The sequence below is a fragment of the Sinocyclocheilus grahami genome, unplaced genomic scaffold (genome assembly GCF_001515645.1).
Source record: "Sinocyclocheilus grahami isolate Dianchi unplaced genomic scaffold, SAMN03320097.WGS_v1.1 scaffold518.1, whole genome shotgun sequence".
Taxonomy (NCBI): Eukaryota; Metazoa; Chordata; class Actinopteri; order Cypriniformes; family Cyprinidae; genus Sinocyclocheilus; species Sinocyclocheilus grahami.
The window spans coordinates 145,417-159,923 of NW_015505697.1; the positions used below are offsets into that span (position 1 = coordinate 145,417).

At 43.4% G+C, this 14,507-nt stretch overlaps 1 protein-coding gene across 2 annotated transcripts in view; it reads right to left on the minus strand.

The window, feature by feature from the left end:
• The window catches only part of lgr4 (leucine-rich repeat containing G protein-coupled receptor 4), an 88,375-nt gene that overhangs the window by 43,571 nt on the left and 30,297 nt on the right, over window positions 1-14,507 (minus strand). For both annotated transcript variants that reach the window (XM_016237552.1, XM_016237551.1), the window contains exon 3: window positions 2,980-3,051. In XM_016237552.1, coding sequence (XP_016093038.1) covers window positions 2,980-3,051 — 72 coding nt within the window. The remainder of the gene's footprint in view (window positions 1-2,979; window positions 3,052-14,507) is intronic.

Genomic DNA, 14,507 nt, shown 5'->3' on the forward strand with positions numbered 1-14,507 from the left:
CAAGCCCAGAAAGTGAACTCCTGACCCTCGTGATAAACCACACCCATTGTGACCACTGAACCATGAGCAACCTGACAAAGAGCATCTGGTACAATACAGTGTTGTACAGGTCGGAAACCATTGTTTTGCCCTCCTTCTTCCTGCCATGCATTCCTTCTCACAATGCGTTGAAAAGCAAATTGGCCTTTGACAAAGCACTGGAGGACTGTTTGGGAACGAGAGCTGAGGAGATTGGAGTGGATGAAAGACACACGAGGGTAAGAAAACACACTCCAATCAAACGAATAAAAAAAGGAAAAGAGAGGAAAAGAGCGAACAGCGAGGGGGAGCCGACTTTGGGAGTTGGTCATTTCAGCAGTCTGGAAGCGCAGGTACCTGATATCACTTAGATGTTATCTGCTCTTCCTGCAGATGGGCAGACGCGGGATGAGTGAAGGAGTAAAGAAAAGACAGACACAAAGAAAAAGATCAGTCCCACCCAATGAGAGTTCAGAACTTACTTCAGACATACGGATACAGCCACTCCAAAACGGTCTAAAACAGCATGTGTCTGTTCCTTTAATGTCATTAACACGCTACGAACAAGTCAGACGTAGCTTCAAAAGTCATCCTGAGATGCTCTGACTAACAGTACTTTGTAAGCTATAAGACTGTTCCAGATGTGCAGCACCACACTGATGGTGCTGTGGGTGGCCAAATCTGTTTCCCGCTTATTCTCTGTAGGTCCTTGCACTTTTTTTGAAGGGAACTCTCAAGGTCTAATAGAAAGTGTGTAGCTTGTTTGTCTGTAAATTATTTAATTTTAATTTTTTTATTGTAATGTTAATTTATTATAAATAATAAACAGTATTTTGTGCCAGTATTGTATATGGCTTAATTGACACTTTGTAGGGAGTTTGTCTGACAATCTGACAAACAAGCCGCAATTTTTGTCCGACAAACAAACCAGACAGGAGACTAGATTAACTTGAACTTGAAAAATGGTGTGTACTGACATCTTTCCACCAGTGTTAATTTTGACAGCAAATTTTGATTTAGTTTTAGACATATTTTAGTCATCTGAATTGTTTTAGTTTTAGTCGACTAAATATCATAAAATTGTAGTCAACTAAATAAAGTAGATTAACATCAGGTTAAGCTTAAGCATATAAACTAAATAAAATAAAATAATTTTTTTTAATATGTGACCCTGGAGCACAAAACCAGTCATAAGTAGCACAGGTATATTTGTAGCAATAGCCAACAATACATTGTACGGGTCAAAATTATAAATTTTTCTTTTATACCAAAAATCATTAGGATATTAAGTAAAGATCGTGTTCCATGAAGATATTTTGTAAATTTCATACCGTAAACATATCAAAACTTCATTTTTGATTAGTAATATGCATTGCTAATAACTTCATTTGGACAACTTTAAAGGCGATTTTCTCAATATTAAGATTGTTTTTTCACCCTCAGATTCCAGATTTTCAAATAGTTGTATCTCGGCCAAATATTGTCCTAACAAACCACACATCAATGGAAAGCTTATTTATTCGGCTTTTGGATGATGTATACATCTCAATTTCAAAACATTGACCCTTATAAGAGGTTTTGTGGTCCAGGGTCACATATATGTATTTTATATATTTATTTCCTTTTTTATAGATTTGTTTTTAATTTCAGTTAACATTTATTTTATTTCAATTAATGAAGAATATTTTTAACTATAAAAACCTGATACTATTTATTAAATAATATTTTTAATAATATTCTTAGTCTGTCCATCCTGTGATGGGGAATCCCAGACAGAAGCTACAATAGTTGTTAATTAAATGGAAATTAAATTAAATACAGTTTATGTACCCAAAATATCAACAATGACCAGGAAAAAAGCTTGAAATACACCGTGACTCTTATTTTGAAATGTCTGCTCTGTGGACGCTGCTCATCCCTTTGTACAATGCAAATGTACGTAACTAATGCATAAGACATCAGTCCTGACTGAGTCTGACTGGATATCTTCCCAAATCGTCCTATTTTCATCTCGTTTTTATTCAATGGCGAAAATAACAATATATTTTCATTTTAGTTTTTGTCATTAAAAACTAATGAAAATGTCGTTTATGAAAATTATGATGAAAATAATGTCAACGAAATTAACACTGCTTTCCGCGGTTGTGGAATGTCTATTTTGTGCTATAACTAGTAAAGACAAAAAGAGATGATCGGTTCACGTGCCGCTTGAACTGAGGTGCTAGAGCTCTATCACAACACATTAAAGAGCCACAAAAATATGGTATTTATTTTTTAACTTTTAAAAAAAAAAAAATGTTTATATATTTTGAAAGCGGAGACTTTGTTTCATATCAAAAGTAACCTGTTCTGTCTTGTCTGTTGGAGCGTTGTCAGTTTCCTCTTTGCTCCATGATGTAACTAAATGGGGCAGGCCTTTGCAAAGGGTCAATTCATGTTATACTTGAATTAGTGCTGTTATACTGAATAATATTCACCTGAGTGGATCTTCTGCGGCAATGAGCCCTGAAGCCTCATATAACAGCACTAAAGCATTAACAGTGATTGCAGATTCAAAGTGTCTGGAAGTTGTTCATTTTCAATCTGAGGCGACATGAGCAACACTGTTCAGCAGACTTTAATTCATGAAAATGGAAAGTGACACAATGTGGCGGCTAGCAAAAGAAATGAAGACAATGTAGCTCACGTAATCCAACAAGCTAACACTGAGACCAGCGGTGATTTAATGGATGCCATGTGGATTTAGCTTTAAAGTTGTTTCTGCAGTTCTATAAACATTTCCAAATAGACAAGAATATTCAAGAATAATGACCAAAAGATCATCTCAAATCATCGTGGAGATGTTCCATACATAATCTTTCAATGACGGTGTTTGAAAAAAGTGTCAAGCATATATAAGAAAAGGAAAACAGAGCATGAGGGGAAATAGTGAAAGAGAGAGAAAACAGAACTGATCCTCACAGTTCTTCCAGATAGGGCAGGTTTCTGAAGACATTAGCAGGCAGCTCAGTGATGTTGTTCATGCTGATGTCCCTATGGAAACAGAAGAACAAATGCTTGTAGTCAGTGGTTCAACGGTACCGTTTCTATAGGTTAACACAACATAAACAATTTATATTTGATGCTTGGATGCATTTCTGTTTGGATTTTCATTTTCTGGTTCACATTGTTTACATTGACTGCTTCACCATTTTGCATATAAAAGAATCATGGATGATTTCATACTGTGAATTTGCTTGCTTTGGGTTTGAGCTGACTTACCAGCATAACTAAAACTGGCCATGTGCAGACACTCATTTTAAACAGAGCTTTCTATTTTCTAGATTTCATGCTCATATCATGTTTTATTCAAAGGTGCTCCCTCCCCAATCCAAAAAGACCATTTATTAAAAATAAGCTGTAAAAAATAGGCATGTGAAACTGCAGAAACTAAACATGTAGCATCTGAAACCTTGTTGAGATGTTATAACTGAAATGTTAAGCTTTTTTAAAGTATATAATTATAGTACTGTAAATAGTGTTGTCAAAAGACCCGGTACTTCGGTACCAAGTCGGTATTAAAAAAATTAAATCGTTACAGTACCAGGTTTTTTTAAGTACCGGTGGTACCGAGTACCCGGTCAACCCGGTCTTGATGCGCTATCCGAAAGGTGCGCAGATGACGTGGCGACATCAAAAGGAGGAAACACACCAAACTAACAAAACACTTTAAAGACACCCAGATCAAATGAAAGAGTTCAAGCAGGTAAGTTTCATTTTAATTTTTTATATTTAGATCAGTGTTTCCTATACATTGATTTATTTGTGGCTGCCCGCCACAATATCAAAACTGACCGCCACAAATAGATTTTCAAAAAAAAAGGCTTTAATTTCGTTGAATAAACATGAGCACTGCACGTGTCAAAGTCGAAACCCGGTGTGGGTGTTTTTATATCACTGTATTTCTGAAGTAAACCGACTGTCTTCAGAAATTTGTGTATGTCATTTTCATTTCATCTGGCCTGTAATGCCTGAGCAGTTCTTAGCTGAGCGCTTATTTGATTACAGCTGTTACTGGGGCAACCTCTATCCCTCCCGTTCTACAAGTGCCTCCTGCTGGCAGAGAATGATTTTGCATATATATGCCGCCACAAATAGAGTGCAAGTCTGGGGGAAACACCGCTTCTGTTATGAATATTATTCAATAAACTGACCGCCACAAATAGATTTTCAAAAAAAAAGGCTTTAATTTCGTTGAATAAACATGAGCACTGCACGTGTCAAAGTCGAAACCCGGTGTGGGTGTTTTTATATCACTGTATTTCTGAAGTAAACCGACTGTCTTCAGAAATTTGTGTATGTCATTTTCATTTCATCTGGCCTGTAATGCCTGAGCAGTTCTTAGCTGAGCGCTTATTTGATTACAGCTGTTACTGGGGCAACCTCTATCCCTCCCGTTCTACAAGTGCCTCCTGCTGGCAGAGAATGATTTTGCATATATATGCCGCCACAAATAGACTGCAACCCTGTGGGAAATAGATCATATGAATATTATATAGCTTCTGTTATGAATATTATTCAATATTTTAATTTGAATGTCGGATTGAAATGAACGCTGTTATTAGAGTAGTTAATCGTTAGTATCAGCGTGGCTAACGCTAATATAATGAGCATTAGAATGAAGTTTCTTTATTAACTATTTAATGCTCCTATAACTTTTATTAGGACATGATGATATTTACTATTTTTACACACCAGAGGCTTTTAAATGAATTGTGAATCTAAAATATCCGTGTTAGAGAATGTACAAATGGTTAACATTGTTTGTGTCATATCAGTAAGAAAAGCAGTTCTGGGCTTAGCTTTTAGCTAACTTAGTTGTTATTCTTGGATGAATAACTCTAGGTTTTCAAAAGCCCTTTAAAATTAAATATGTACACAGTTTGGATTAAATGAAAGTATAGTCATATTTTTTAATGAGCATGTTTTTGTGTTTTGCTTTGGTACCGAAATTGGTACCGAGGACCGTGGATTTTCACTGGTATTGGTACCGAATACTGAAATTTTGTAAGGTGACAACACTAACTGTAAATGCATTTTAAATATAAAATCTAGTTGGCAACAGATGAAAAAAGAAAGAGTAAAAATGACCCCTATAACACAACTCAAAATAGAAATACTCAAAATCCTGTTATGAGGCAACATACTGTACAGTATTTCAATTTGACAAATTTCTTTGAGCGGTCCCTCCCACAGCTGATGTTCATGCTTTACAAGTTCAAACAGAGATCTGCATGTCTGTGACGACTGATAAGACCTGAATCCAGATCAGACCGCGAGATCAAGCATCACGCAACAGTAATAGAAGAGAGTGTATTTGATGTCATCAGCACTGCACTATGGTGATTAACCTCTCATCTTGCAAGTATGACATCAGAGGCTTACAAGTGTTTGGCTTGGAATAAATGTATGAATTTCCACCTAAAAATCTATTTTAACATATACATACATATCCTTATTTCTCATTATCCCTCGAAATCTCTCCCGCTCTGCCTCTTTACCTCAGATCCACATTACTGGCACACATCTCAATACATTGTGCAAATATTACAGCGACCCCATTTGTTTGACCCCAGTGATTTCTTTAGTATTTAGGGTTATTAGTAGAGATGCACCGATTGCAATTTTCTTGGCCGATTCCGATTTCCGATTTTTCGTTAGTGTGATCTGCTGATACCGATTTTTGCCGATTCCGATTTTCTTTCTAAGAACTATAATTGACAGCATATACAAACAAAAATCTACTTTTCTTCAACGCAAAGTTTTATTTTCATAAAAAAACACAAGTAAAAAGTCAGTAATAAAATAAGAACAAATAAAAAAATGTCAAACAACAGCACAAATAAATGCAATAGAATAAAGAGAGCTATGAAACTAAGTTTTTTTAGGTTAAGTATGTTTTTATTCAGGTAAGAAATACTACATAAATTAAAGTAATCAAATGTAAAATAACATCCAGTGTTATTTTACATTTGATTAATTTCTGTAGTCTTCATTGTAAAAATTAAATACAGATGAATGCTTACCATTAAAGTTATGAAACATATTCAGTCAAAAGCAGAAAATGATTTTCTTTGTCTTTTGTTTTTGATTAACATGACGGACAGCAGCAGGAATATTGGACTGCGGTCCCTTTAAGAGTTTATCCACGGACCCAATATACTGTTACACAACATGCGTTCTCTTTCTCAACTATTTAACGTTCCAAAACTGACTGTGTTTAACTGGATACTCGCATTTTTACATAATTTTGTATGTATTTGAACGTTTTAGCACAGTTAGCCACTCATTTTGGTATTTGTGGCTCACAAGCAGTTTGAGACTGAGCGTGGATTGTGCGCTCCACTAATATAGATCAGTGGTGGTGCGCGCGCGTTTGGTATAAGCTCGAAACCTGCTATATATAGCAAAGATGGGTTGACAAATAGGTTTATAGAGCTTTTTTGTTTGTTAAAGATGACCAGGGGTTAATTTTATTGTGCTTTTTGCCATCTTGAAGTTTAATAGCCTCTAATCATCATACCTGTAAACAGAATGGAAAAGAGTAACATTAAACTGCTACAGAAAAATAAAGAAAAATCATTCAGTGAGTTTGGAGTGAGTAAAGAATGGTGAAACATTTCTTTAAAGTGCCCCTATTATGGGTAATGAAAGGTTCATATTTTGGTTTTGGGAGTCCCCAACAACAGGTTGACATGCATGCAAGGTCAAAAAACACTTTCATTGTCTTATAATATGTATTTATTTTTACCTTACTTGCTCAACGACTCCCAAACGAATCGCTCAACGATTCATTTTTCCAAACCCCTCCTTTGCGTGACGCTAATCTGTGGTGATTGGTCCGATTGGTCTCATTTTCATTTCATCATGCCTGTAATGCCTGATAAAGTGCAGTCCTACTTTGTGTACAGCGTTACCGCTATTTTTAACGCTCCAAAAGTGGCACCTAGTGGCAAAGAATGAATTAGCATTTTCATTCAGACCAACCAGAAAAGACCAAGTGGGCGGGCAATTTGCTAATGTTTCATGTTGACGTCAATATGAAACGGTTTAGGATTAGTTTTAAAAACGACTCGTTTAAATTTTTCAGAGTCGACTCTTTAGAGCTGTGTTACACACTGCATGAAAGGTAATTTTAAAAAATCCATAATAGGAGCACTTTAATAAAGTGAAATTCTCTAGGTTTTCTCTCATTCTCTTTTTTTCTTCTCTTATTTCTATAAAACTATCTATGTCCCTCCTTTTCTCCCTAAGGCTCCGAAGCTCTGAGCATAGAGAGAGACAGACAGAGAGAGAGAGAGAGAGAGAGAGAGCAGAGGCTGTCAAGGAGACGGAGAGATAGCATGTAGGAGCATGACAAAAATGCAGGCAGTACACAAAGTGTTTTTCTCTCTCTCTTTCTCTTTTCCATTTGGGCTGAAAGGTGAATGTGTGGGCAGCTAGAAAAGCAAATGTTAGATCCGCAGCGAGAGAGGTCAGAGCACTGACCTTAAAACACCCGCCGTTAGAGACGCCACAACACAAACTTGCAGAGAGGAAATGAGAACCAGTGCATGTAAATCATAATAAGTGTGTTTTTATGTGACATTCTACTTGTTATACATCTCAGTCCTTTTAATAAAGTGAAATTCTCTAGGTTTTCTCTCATTCTCTTTTTTTCTTCTCTTATTTCTATAAAACTATCTATGTCCCTCCTTTTCTCCCTAAGGCTCCGAAGCTCTGAGCATAGAGAGAGACAGACAGAGAGAGAGAGAGAGAGAGAGAGAGAGCAGAGGCTGTCAAGGAGACGGAGAGATAGCATGTAGCAGCATGACAAAAATGCAGGCAGTACACAAAGTGTTTTTCTCTCTCTCTTTCTCTTTTCCATTTGGGCTGAAAGGTGAATGTGTGGGCAGCTAGAAAAGCAAATGTTAGATCCGCAGCGAGAGAGGTCAGAGCACTGACCTTAAAACACCCGCCGTTAGAGACGCCACAACACAAACTTGCAGAGAGGAAATGAGAACCAGTGCATGTAAATCATAATAAGTGTGTTTTTATGTGACATTCTACTTGTTATACATCTCAGTCCTTTTGTTTATTTATTCTACCGTATTCCAGCCAGAATTGTGTGTGCGTGATTCAGTCTTTGTTCTGGAGGAGATGCACTGAAGCCCGGGCAGGTTTTTCAGCTCAGGCTGAGATCTTGATTAGAAATCCATTATATGTGGCTTCAAAAGCCGGGCTGCAAACAGTAGACATGGAGACTGTGTCTGATGGAGCCCAACAAACATGCTACAATAGCTAATGAGGCACATCTCCAACCCTGAAGGAAGAGAAAAACAAGGGGATGATATCGTCCGCCATCTTGGATTTCAATGCAAGGGCTGTCTTGAGTCTTGAAAGCGTATATATGAGCACGAGGGCCTCTGGCCACACTGTGTATCAAATTACCCCCCAATCACACACACCGAAAGGGGCCTCCCTATCCCCCCTGCAGCTATGGCCTTCCATCGCTCCGCTATCTTTTTTTTTTTTTGGATCCGCAGGTTACCTTAGGGTGACCATATGTGCCATTTTCCCAGGACACGTCCTGGCCCCTATTTGTGCAGCGGTCCCGGTGGTGCTCTGGATACATTATGTATTACTGACAGTCCTGTTCCTCCTGTACTCACACACACTCCTTTACGCCTGCAGCCTTTCGTCCCGCTGCAAACTCTCTCAGTCTTTTGGCTAAGGTGCCTGGGAGCAGGATGAGAGAGAGAGAAAGAAGACTATGTGTTTGGGTCTGTGAATGTGATCTCTATCCCCGAGTAGCAGGTTTCTTCATTAGGGGCCAGGGGCCGCACTGCAGTGACAAAGACAGAAATGGAGACAGAGGCCTACTGGAGCTGATACCGGAGGAAACTCTATCCTATGAGACTGATAATGTGTGCTCTTAAAGAGTGTGTGCGTTTGTGACCGTGTGAGACCAGTTCTACTGAATTTATGTTCTGTTTAAATAAAGTATAATTATTAACCTAAAAATAATCTAAAAAGTGATGCTTCTCATTTATATGGTACCAAACTGAATTGCAAAAAGTCTCAAACTTCTATTTTCTTCTACAAATCACAACCTTACACTTAAAACTTAAATGTAAAAGGTTAAAATGTCAATTTTTTACCTTAAAAGGTTAGTTTACCCAAAGAAATTACAATTCTGTCTTTATTTACTCACCCTCACAACTCATGTTTTTCATCTGTGGAGCACAAAATAAGACGTTTTGAAAATGTGGTGGAGTTTAATGTTGTTTGGACCCCAGCATTGTCTAAAATATCTTACTTTGTGTTGTACAAAAGAAAGAAAGTCAAACAAGGTTGGAAGGACATGACAGAATTTTCATTTTTAAGGAACTACTGTATTTCTAAATAATATTCTTATCAGTGTAATGTAGTCAGATTAATTAATACCAATGAGCAAGAATGATAGACAAAACTTATTTTAGCTGGTTGAAAATGTTAAAAATGTTATTTTAACACAAATGATAGAAATACGGGTATTGTAAAGGTGAAATTCTGCAACATGCTCAAACAGTAGACGATTTCATTGCAAAGGCAGATACAATTTGGCATTGTCATTAAAATACTAACTCGAAGACTACAAATAAGGACCACCCTAAGCACTACAGATGGAGCGTGACTGAATGGAAAACGCATACTACAAACATTGAAGGAAGAAGAAAAGCCTTGTTTTAGGAGAGCGCAGGAACATGTCAAGTCTCAACAGAGCACTGTAGTTACCTTTCAGTCGGTCACTCCGAGTCACGTCAGTGACCGACGAATTGGGATATCGCTTCGATAGACCAATCTACTTGGAGTGTAAACTAAATGAGCCAATGCACATTGGCATGCAATTATTGCATCCGTATAATAAGGCAGCAGGTGCAATGCATACCAGCTTTTCGCTTCGAAGCTGAGCAACAACATCGTTCTGCTCTATATTCATTTTGAGAACTACGAGTTCAGCACGCTCTCTGAAGCTTTCTGTGTTGGTGAGACGGCGCTTCAGCGGTGGTCGTTCCAGTGTCGAGTGTGTTGCGCACTTCAGGCTGCACTACCCCCTGTCGTGTTGCAAGCGGTCATCTCCCCTGTGCGCCTCAGCACTAAAAGAGCATTTCCTAAAGAGCAAATTTCTCTAAAAGAGCTCCACAGGTGTGTCTTTATAAAGACGACGGATCGTCCTTATAAGGATGCCTTTTCACCCGTGCATTTCTGGGTTCAGTCATTACCTGGCACCGGGTGATGGTCACGATCGCTGCCTCACGTGTCTGGGCTTCAAGCACGCTGAGGTGGCCTTCGTGGATGATTCATGTTCTCATTGCGGGAAGATGACCATCTCGGAGCTGCGAACCAGGCTCTGCTAACTGCGAGAGAGCGGAGTCCCATTGCCGCGATCTGGGGCTCGTTCTGGCGGACAGGTGAGAACCACTTCCGGCAGTAGCACGGGCGGTTTGAGGGTTACAGTGATGGCAAACCCCGCAGGGAATCAACCCTCTGGGGACCATCACTCCTCTTGCACCTCCGATCCAGTGAAGCGACCCACGGAACGCACTGGGCCCTCTTTAAAGAGCGTACCAGCGGTATCCAGTGGACCTCCCCCGGACCAGATGTCGATCTCAGAATCGGAGGGAGAGCTGTCCGATGAAGATTCGGCCATGCTGCCGCCCTCCGGGACGGTAGCAAAGCCTGAATCGGATCCGGAGATGACAGCTATGCTTTCCCGGGCCGCCAAAAGGGTCGGGCTCGAGTGGAAACCTCCACCGTGTCCCAAGCCCTCAAGGCTGGATGATTGGTTTCTCGGGGTGGCTCGCGCTGGTTCTCAGCACCCCGCCCCGGTGCCTTTCTTCCCGGAAGTGCATGACGAGCTCACCAGGTCATGGACGGCACCTTTTACTGCCAGAAAGTGGCCAGCGGGCTCCTCCTCCCTCACCACCCTCGACGGCAGTGCAGCGAAGGGGTATTCGGCGATCCCCCTAGTGGAGCGGGCGGTAGCGATCCAATTGTGTCCTAAGTCCGCCTCCTCCTGGCGGGGAGACCCGGTACTTCCTTCCCGGGCCTGTAGGCATTTGTCTGGTCTAACCGGCGGTGCTTATACGGCTTGCGGGGAAGTTGCTTCCGCCTTACACGCCATAGCATTACTGCAGGTGCACCAGGCTAAGGCACTGAAGGACCTGCACGAGGGTGGTCACGATCCGGAAGTTCTGAAAGAGCTCCAAACCGCCACTGACCTCGCGCTCCGAGCGACGAAGGTCACTGCGAGTTCTCTGGGTCGTGCGATGTCCACGCTTGTGGTCCAGGAGCGCCATTTCTGGCTGTGTCTGGCGGACATGCGGGACACCGACAAGGTTTGGTTCCTCAATTCCCCTGTGTCCCAGACCGGCCTCTTCGGCGACGCAGTCAAGAGCTTTGCCCAGCAGTTCTCGGCTGCCCAGAAGCAGACTGAGGCGATCCGACACATCCTGCCCCGGCAGGCAGCTGCTGCCTCCACCCATCCGCCGGCTGCAGTGCCCCAAGCTGCTCGACGCCGAGTCCCCGCATCCGCCCCCGCTCCCGCACCACATCTGCAGCAGCCTTCAGCAAAGCTGAGATGGAGGGATCTGATCTTCGGGAGATGGTGAACACACCACTCCCTCCCTCGGAGGAGGGCCGGATGGAGAATCTTTTGTTAAATTTTTTCCCGCCGTTGGCCTCACGGTCAACAGTACCCAAATTCTCGACAAGAGAGCAGTTTCCTTTATCTCTGGGTCCCAGGAGGGCACGGAGAGTTGCGGACGGACTAACGCCGGACCTCACTCATCCTCCTCCTTCGCCAGCCAGCAGCAGCGGGCGGGTCAAGAGCGTCAACAAAGGCCCTACTCATGCAACCTTTTACAGCCCTTACTTCATTGTACCCAAGAAAGGCAGTGGGTTACGGCCAATCTTGGATCTGCGAGTTTTGAACAGGGCTCTTCATCGGCTAACGTTCAAGATGTTGACGCAGAAATGCATCTTCGGGTGCGTCCGTCCCCGAGATTGATTTGCAGCGATCGACCTGAAGGATGCGTACATTCATGTGTTGATCCTTCCGCGCCACAGATTGTTTCTGCGGTTTGCGTTCAAAGGACGGGAATATCAGTGCAAGGTCCTGCCCTTCGGGCTGTTCCTGTCTCCCCGTGTCTTTACGAAAGTCGCGGAGGCAGCTCTTGTTCCCCTCAGAGAGCAGGGTGTTCGTGTTCTCAACTATCTAGACGATTGGCTTATACTAGTGTAGCGTTTATAACTAGTTATGGTTAATTATTCATATTTCCCCATGAACTGATTCGCTACACTAGTACAGTCTCAGGATCAGTTGTGTGAGCACAGGGACCTGGCGCTTCAGCACCTCAGCCTGTTGGGCCTTTGGGTCAAATGGGAAAAGAGCAAACTCTCCCCGACGCAGAGGATCTCTTTTCTCGGTATGGAGTTGGATTTGGTCGAATAGACAGCGCGCCTCACAGAGGAACGTGCGTGGTCGGTGCTAGCCTGCTTGAATACATTCAAGGGCAGAACAGCGGTCCCACTGATACTTTTTCAGAGGCTCCTGGGGCATATGGCGGCCGCAGCAGCACTTACACCGCTTGGCCTGTTACATATGAGGCCGCTCCAGCACTGGCTTTATGGCCGAGTCCCGAGGTGGGCATGGAAGCGCGGCACTCACCGGGTCCAAGTTACACCGGCCTGTCACCAAACCTGCACCCCGTGGTCAGATCGTGCGTTCCTCCGGGCAGGGGTGCCCCTAGAGCAGATCTCCAGGCATGCTGTGGTCTACACGGATGCCTCCACCACCGGGTGGGGTGCCGCATACAACGGGCATGCAGTCTCAGGGGTTTGGACGGGCCCGCAGCTGCATTGGCACATCAATTGCCTAGAGTTGTTGGCAGTGTGCCTTGCCTTGAACCGTCTCAAAGGGCGCTTATAAGGCAAGCACGTACTGGTCCGAATGGACAACACAGCGACCTCAACCGACAAGGTGGTCTGCGCTCCCCTCGCAACTCGCCCGCTACCTCCTCCTTTGGAGTCGGAAGGTTCTGAGGTCACTTCGTGCTGTTCACATTCCGGGCCTGCTCAACCGTACAGCCGATGAGCTGTCTTGAGCAATGCTCCCGGGAGAATGGTGACTCCATCCCCAGATGGTCCAGCTGATTTGGAGATGTTTCGGAGCCGCTCAGGTAGACCTGTTTGCTTCTTCAGAAACCTCTCACTGCCAGTTGTTCTACTCCCTGACCGAGGGAACACTCGGCACAGACGCACTGGCACACAGACACAAGTATGCGTTTCCCCCAGTGAGCCTTCTCGCACAGACACTGTGCAAAATCCGGGACGACGAGGAGCAAGTCTTGCTAGTTGCGCCGTATTGGCCCACTCTGACCTGGTTCCCCAAGCTAGTGCTCCTTGCGACAGCCCCTCCTTGGCCGATTCCTCTGAGGAAGGATCTACTGACTCAGAAACGGGGCACCGTTTGGCACTCGCGTCCAGACCTGTGGAAACTCCATGTCTGGTCCCTGGACGGGACGCGGAGGTTCTAGGTGACCTACCCCAGGAGGCACCATCACTTTGGCAAGAGCACCATCTACGAGACACGCTTATGCCTTGAAGTGGAACCTGTTCGTCGGGTGGTGTTCTTCTTGCCGAGAAGACCCCCGGAGATGCCCGATTGCGGTAATGCTTTCCTTTCTACAGCAAGGCCTGGAGAGAAGGCTGTCTCCCTCCACCCTCAAAGTCCAGGTTGCTGCTATTGCTGCGTACCATGACCCGGTGAATGGGAAGTAGGTAAGGTAAGTAGGTAAGCATGACCTCGTCATCAGGTTCCTTAGAGGGGCCAGGAGGTTGAATCCTTCCCGGCCCCCCTCTATACCCTCTTGGGACCTGTCTCTAGTGCTAAAATCACTATAGCAGGGCCCATTCGAGCCTTTGCATTCAGTTGAGCTAAAGTTTCTTTCATTGAAAACTCTGCTCCTGCTTGCACTGGCCTCCATCAAGAGGGTAGGGGACCTGCACGCATTTTCGGGCCGACAATTCGTGCCTAGAGTTTGGGCCGGCTGACTCCCAGGTAATCCTGAGGCCCCGGCCCGGCTACGTGCCCAAGGTTCCCACTACACCCTTCAAAGACCAAGTGGTGAACCTGCAAGCGCTGCCCCCGGAGGAGGCAGACCCAGCCTTGACTTTGCTCAGTCCCGTCCGAGCATTAAGATGCTACATAGACCGGACACAAAGCTTCAGGACCTCAGACCAGCTCTTTGTCTGTTACGGAGGCCGGCATCATGCCGTTTCTAAGCAGAGGATGGCCCATTCAGGTCACTCAACTAGAAGTGTTGCATCCTCCTGGGCGCTGGCTCGTGGCGCCTCGCTGACAGATATTTGTAGGTTTGTAGGGTGGGCGACCCCCAACACGTTCGCTAGATTCTATAGCCTCCGTG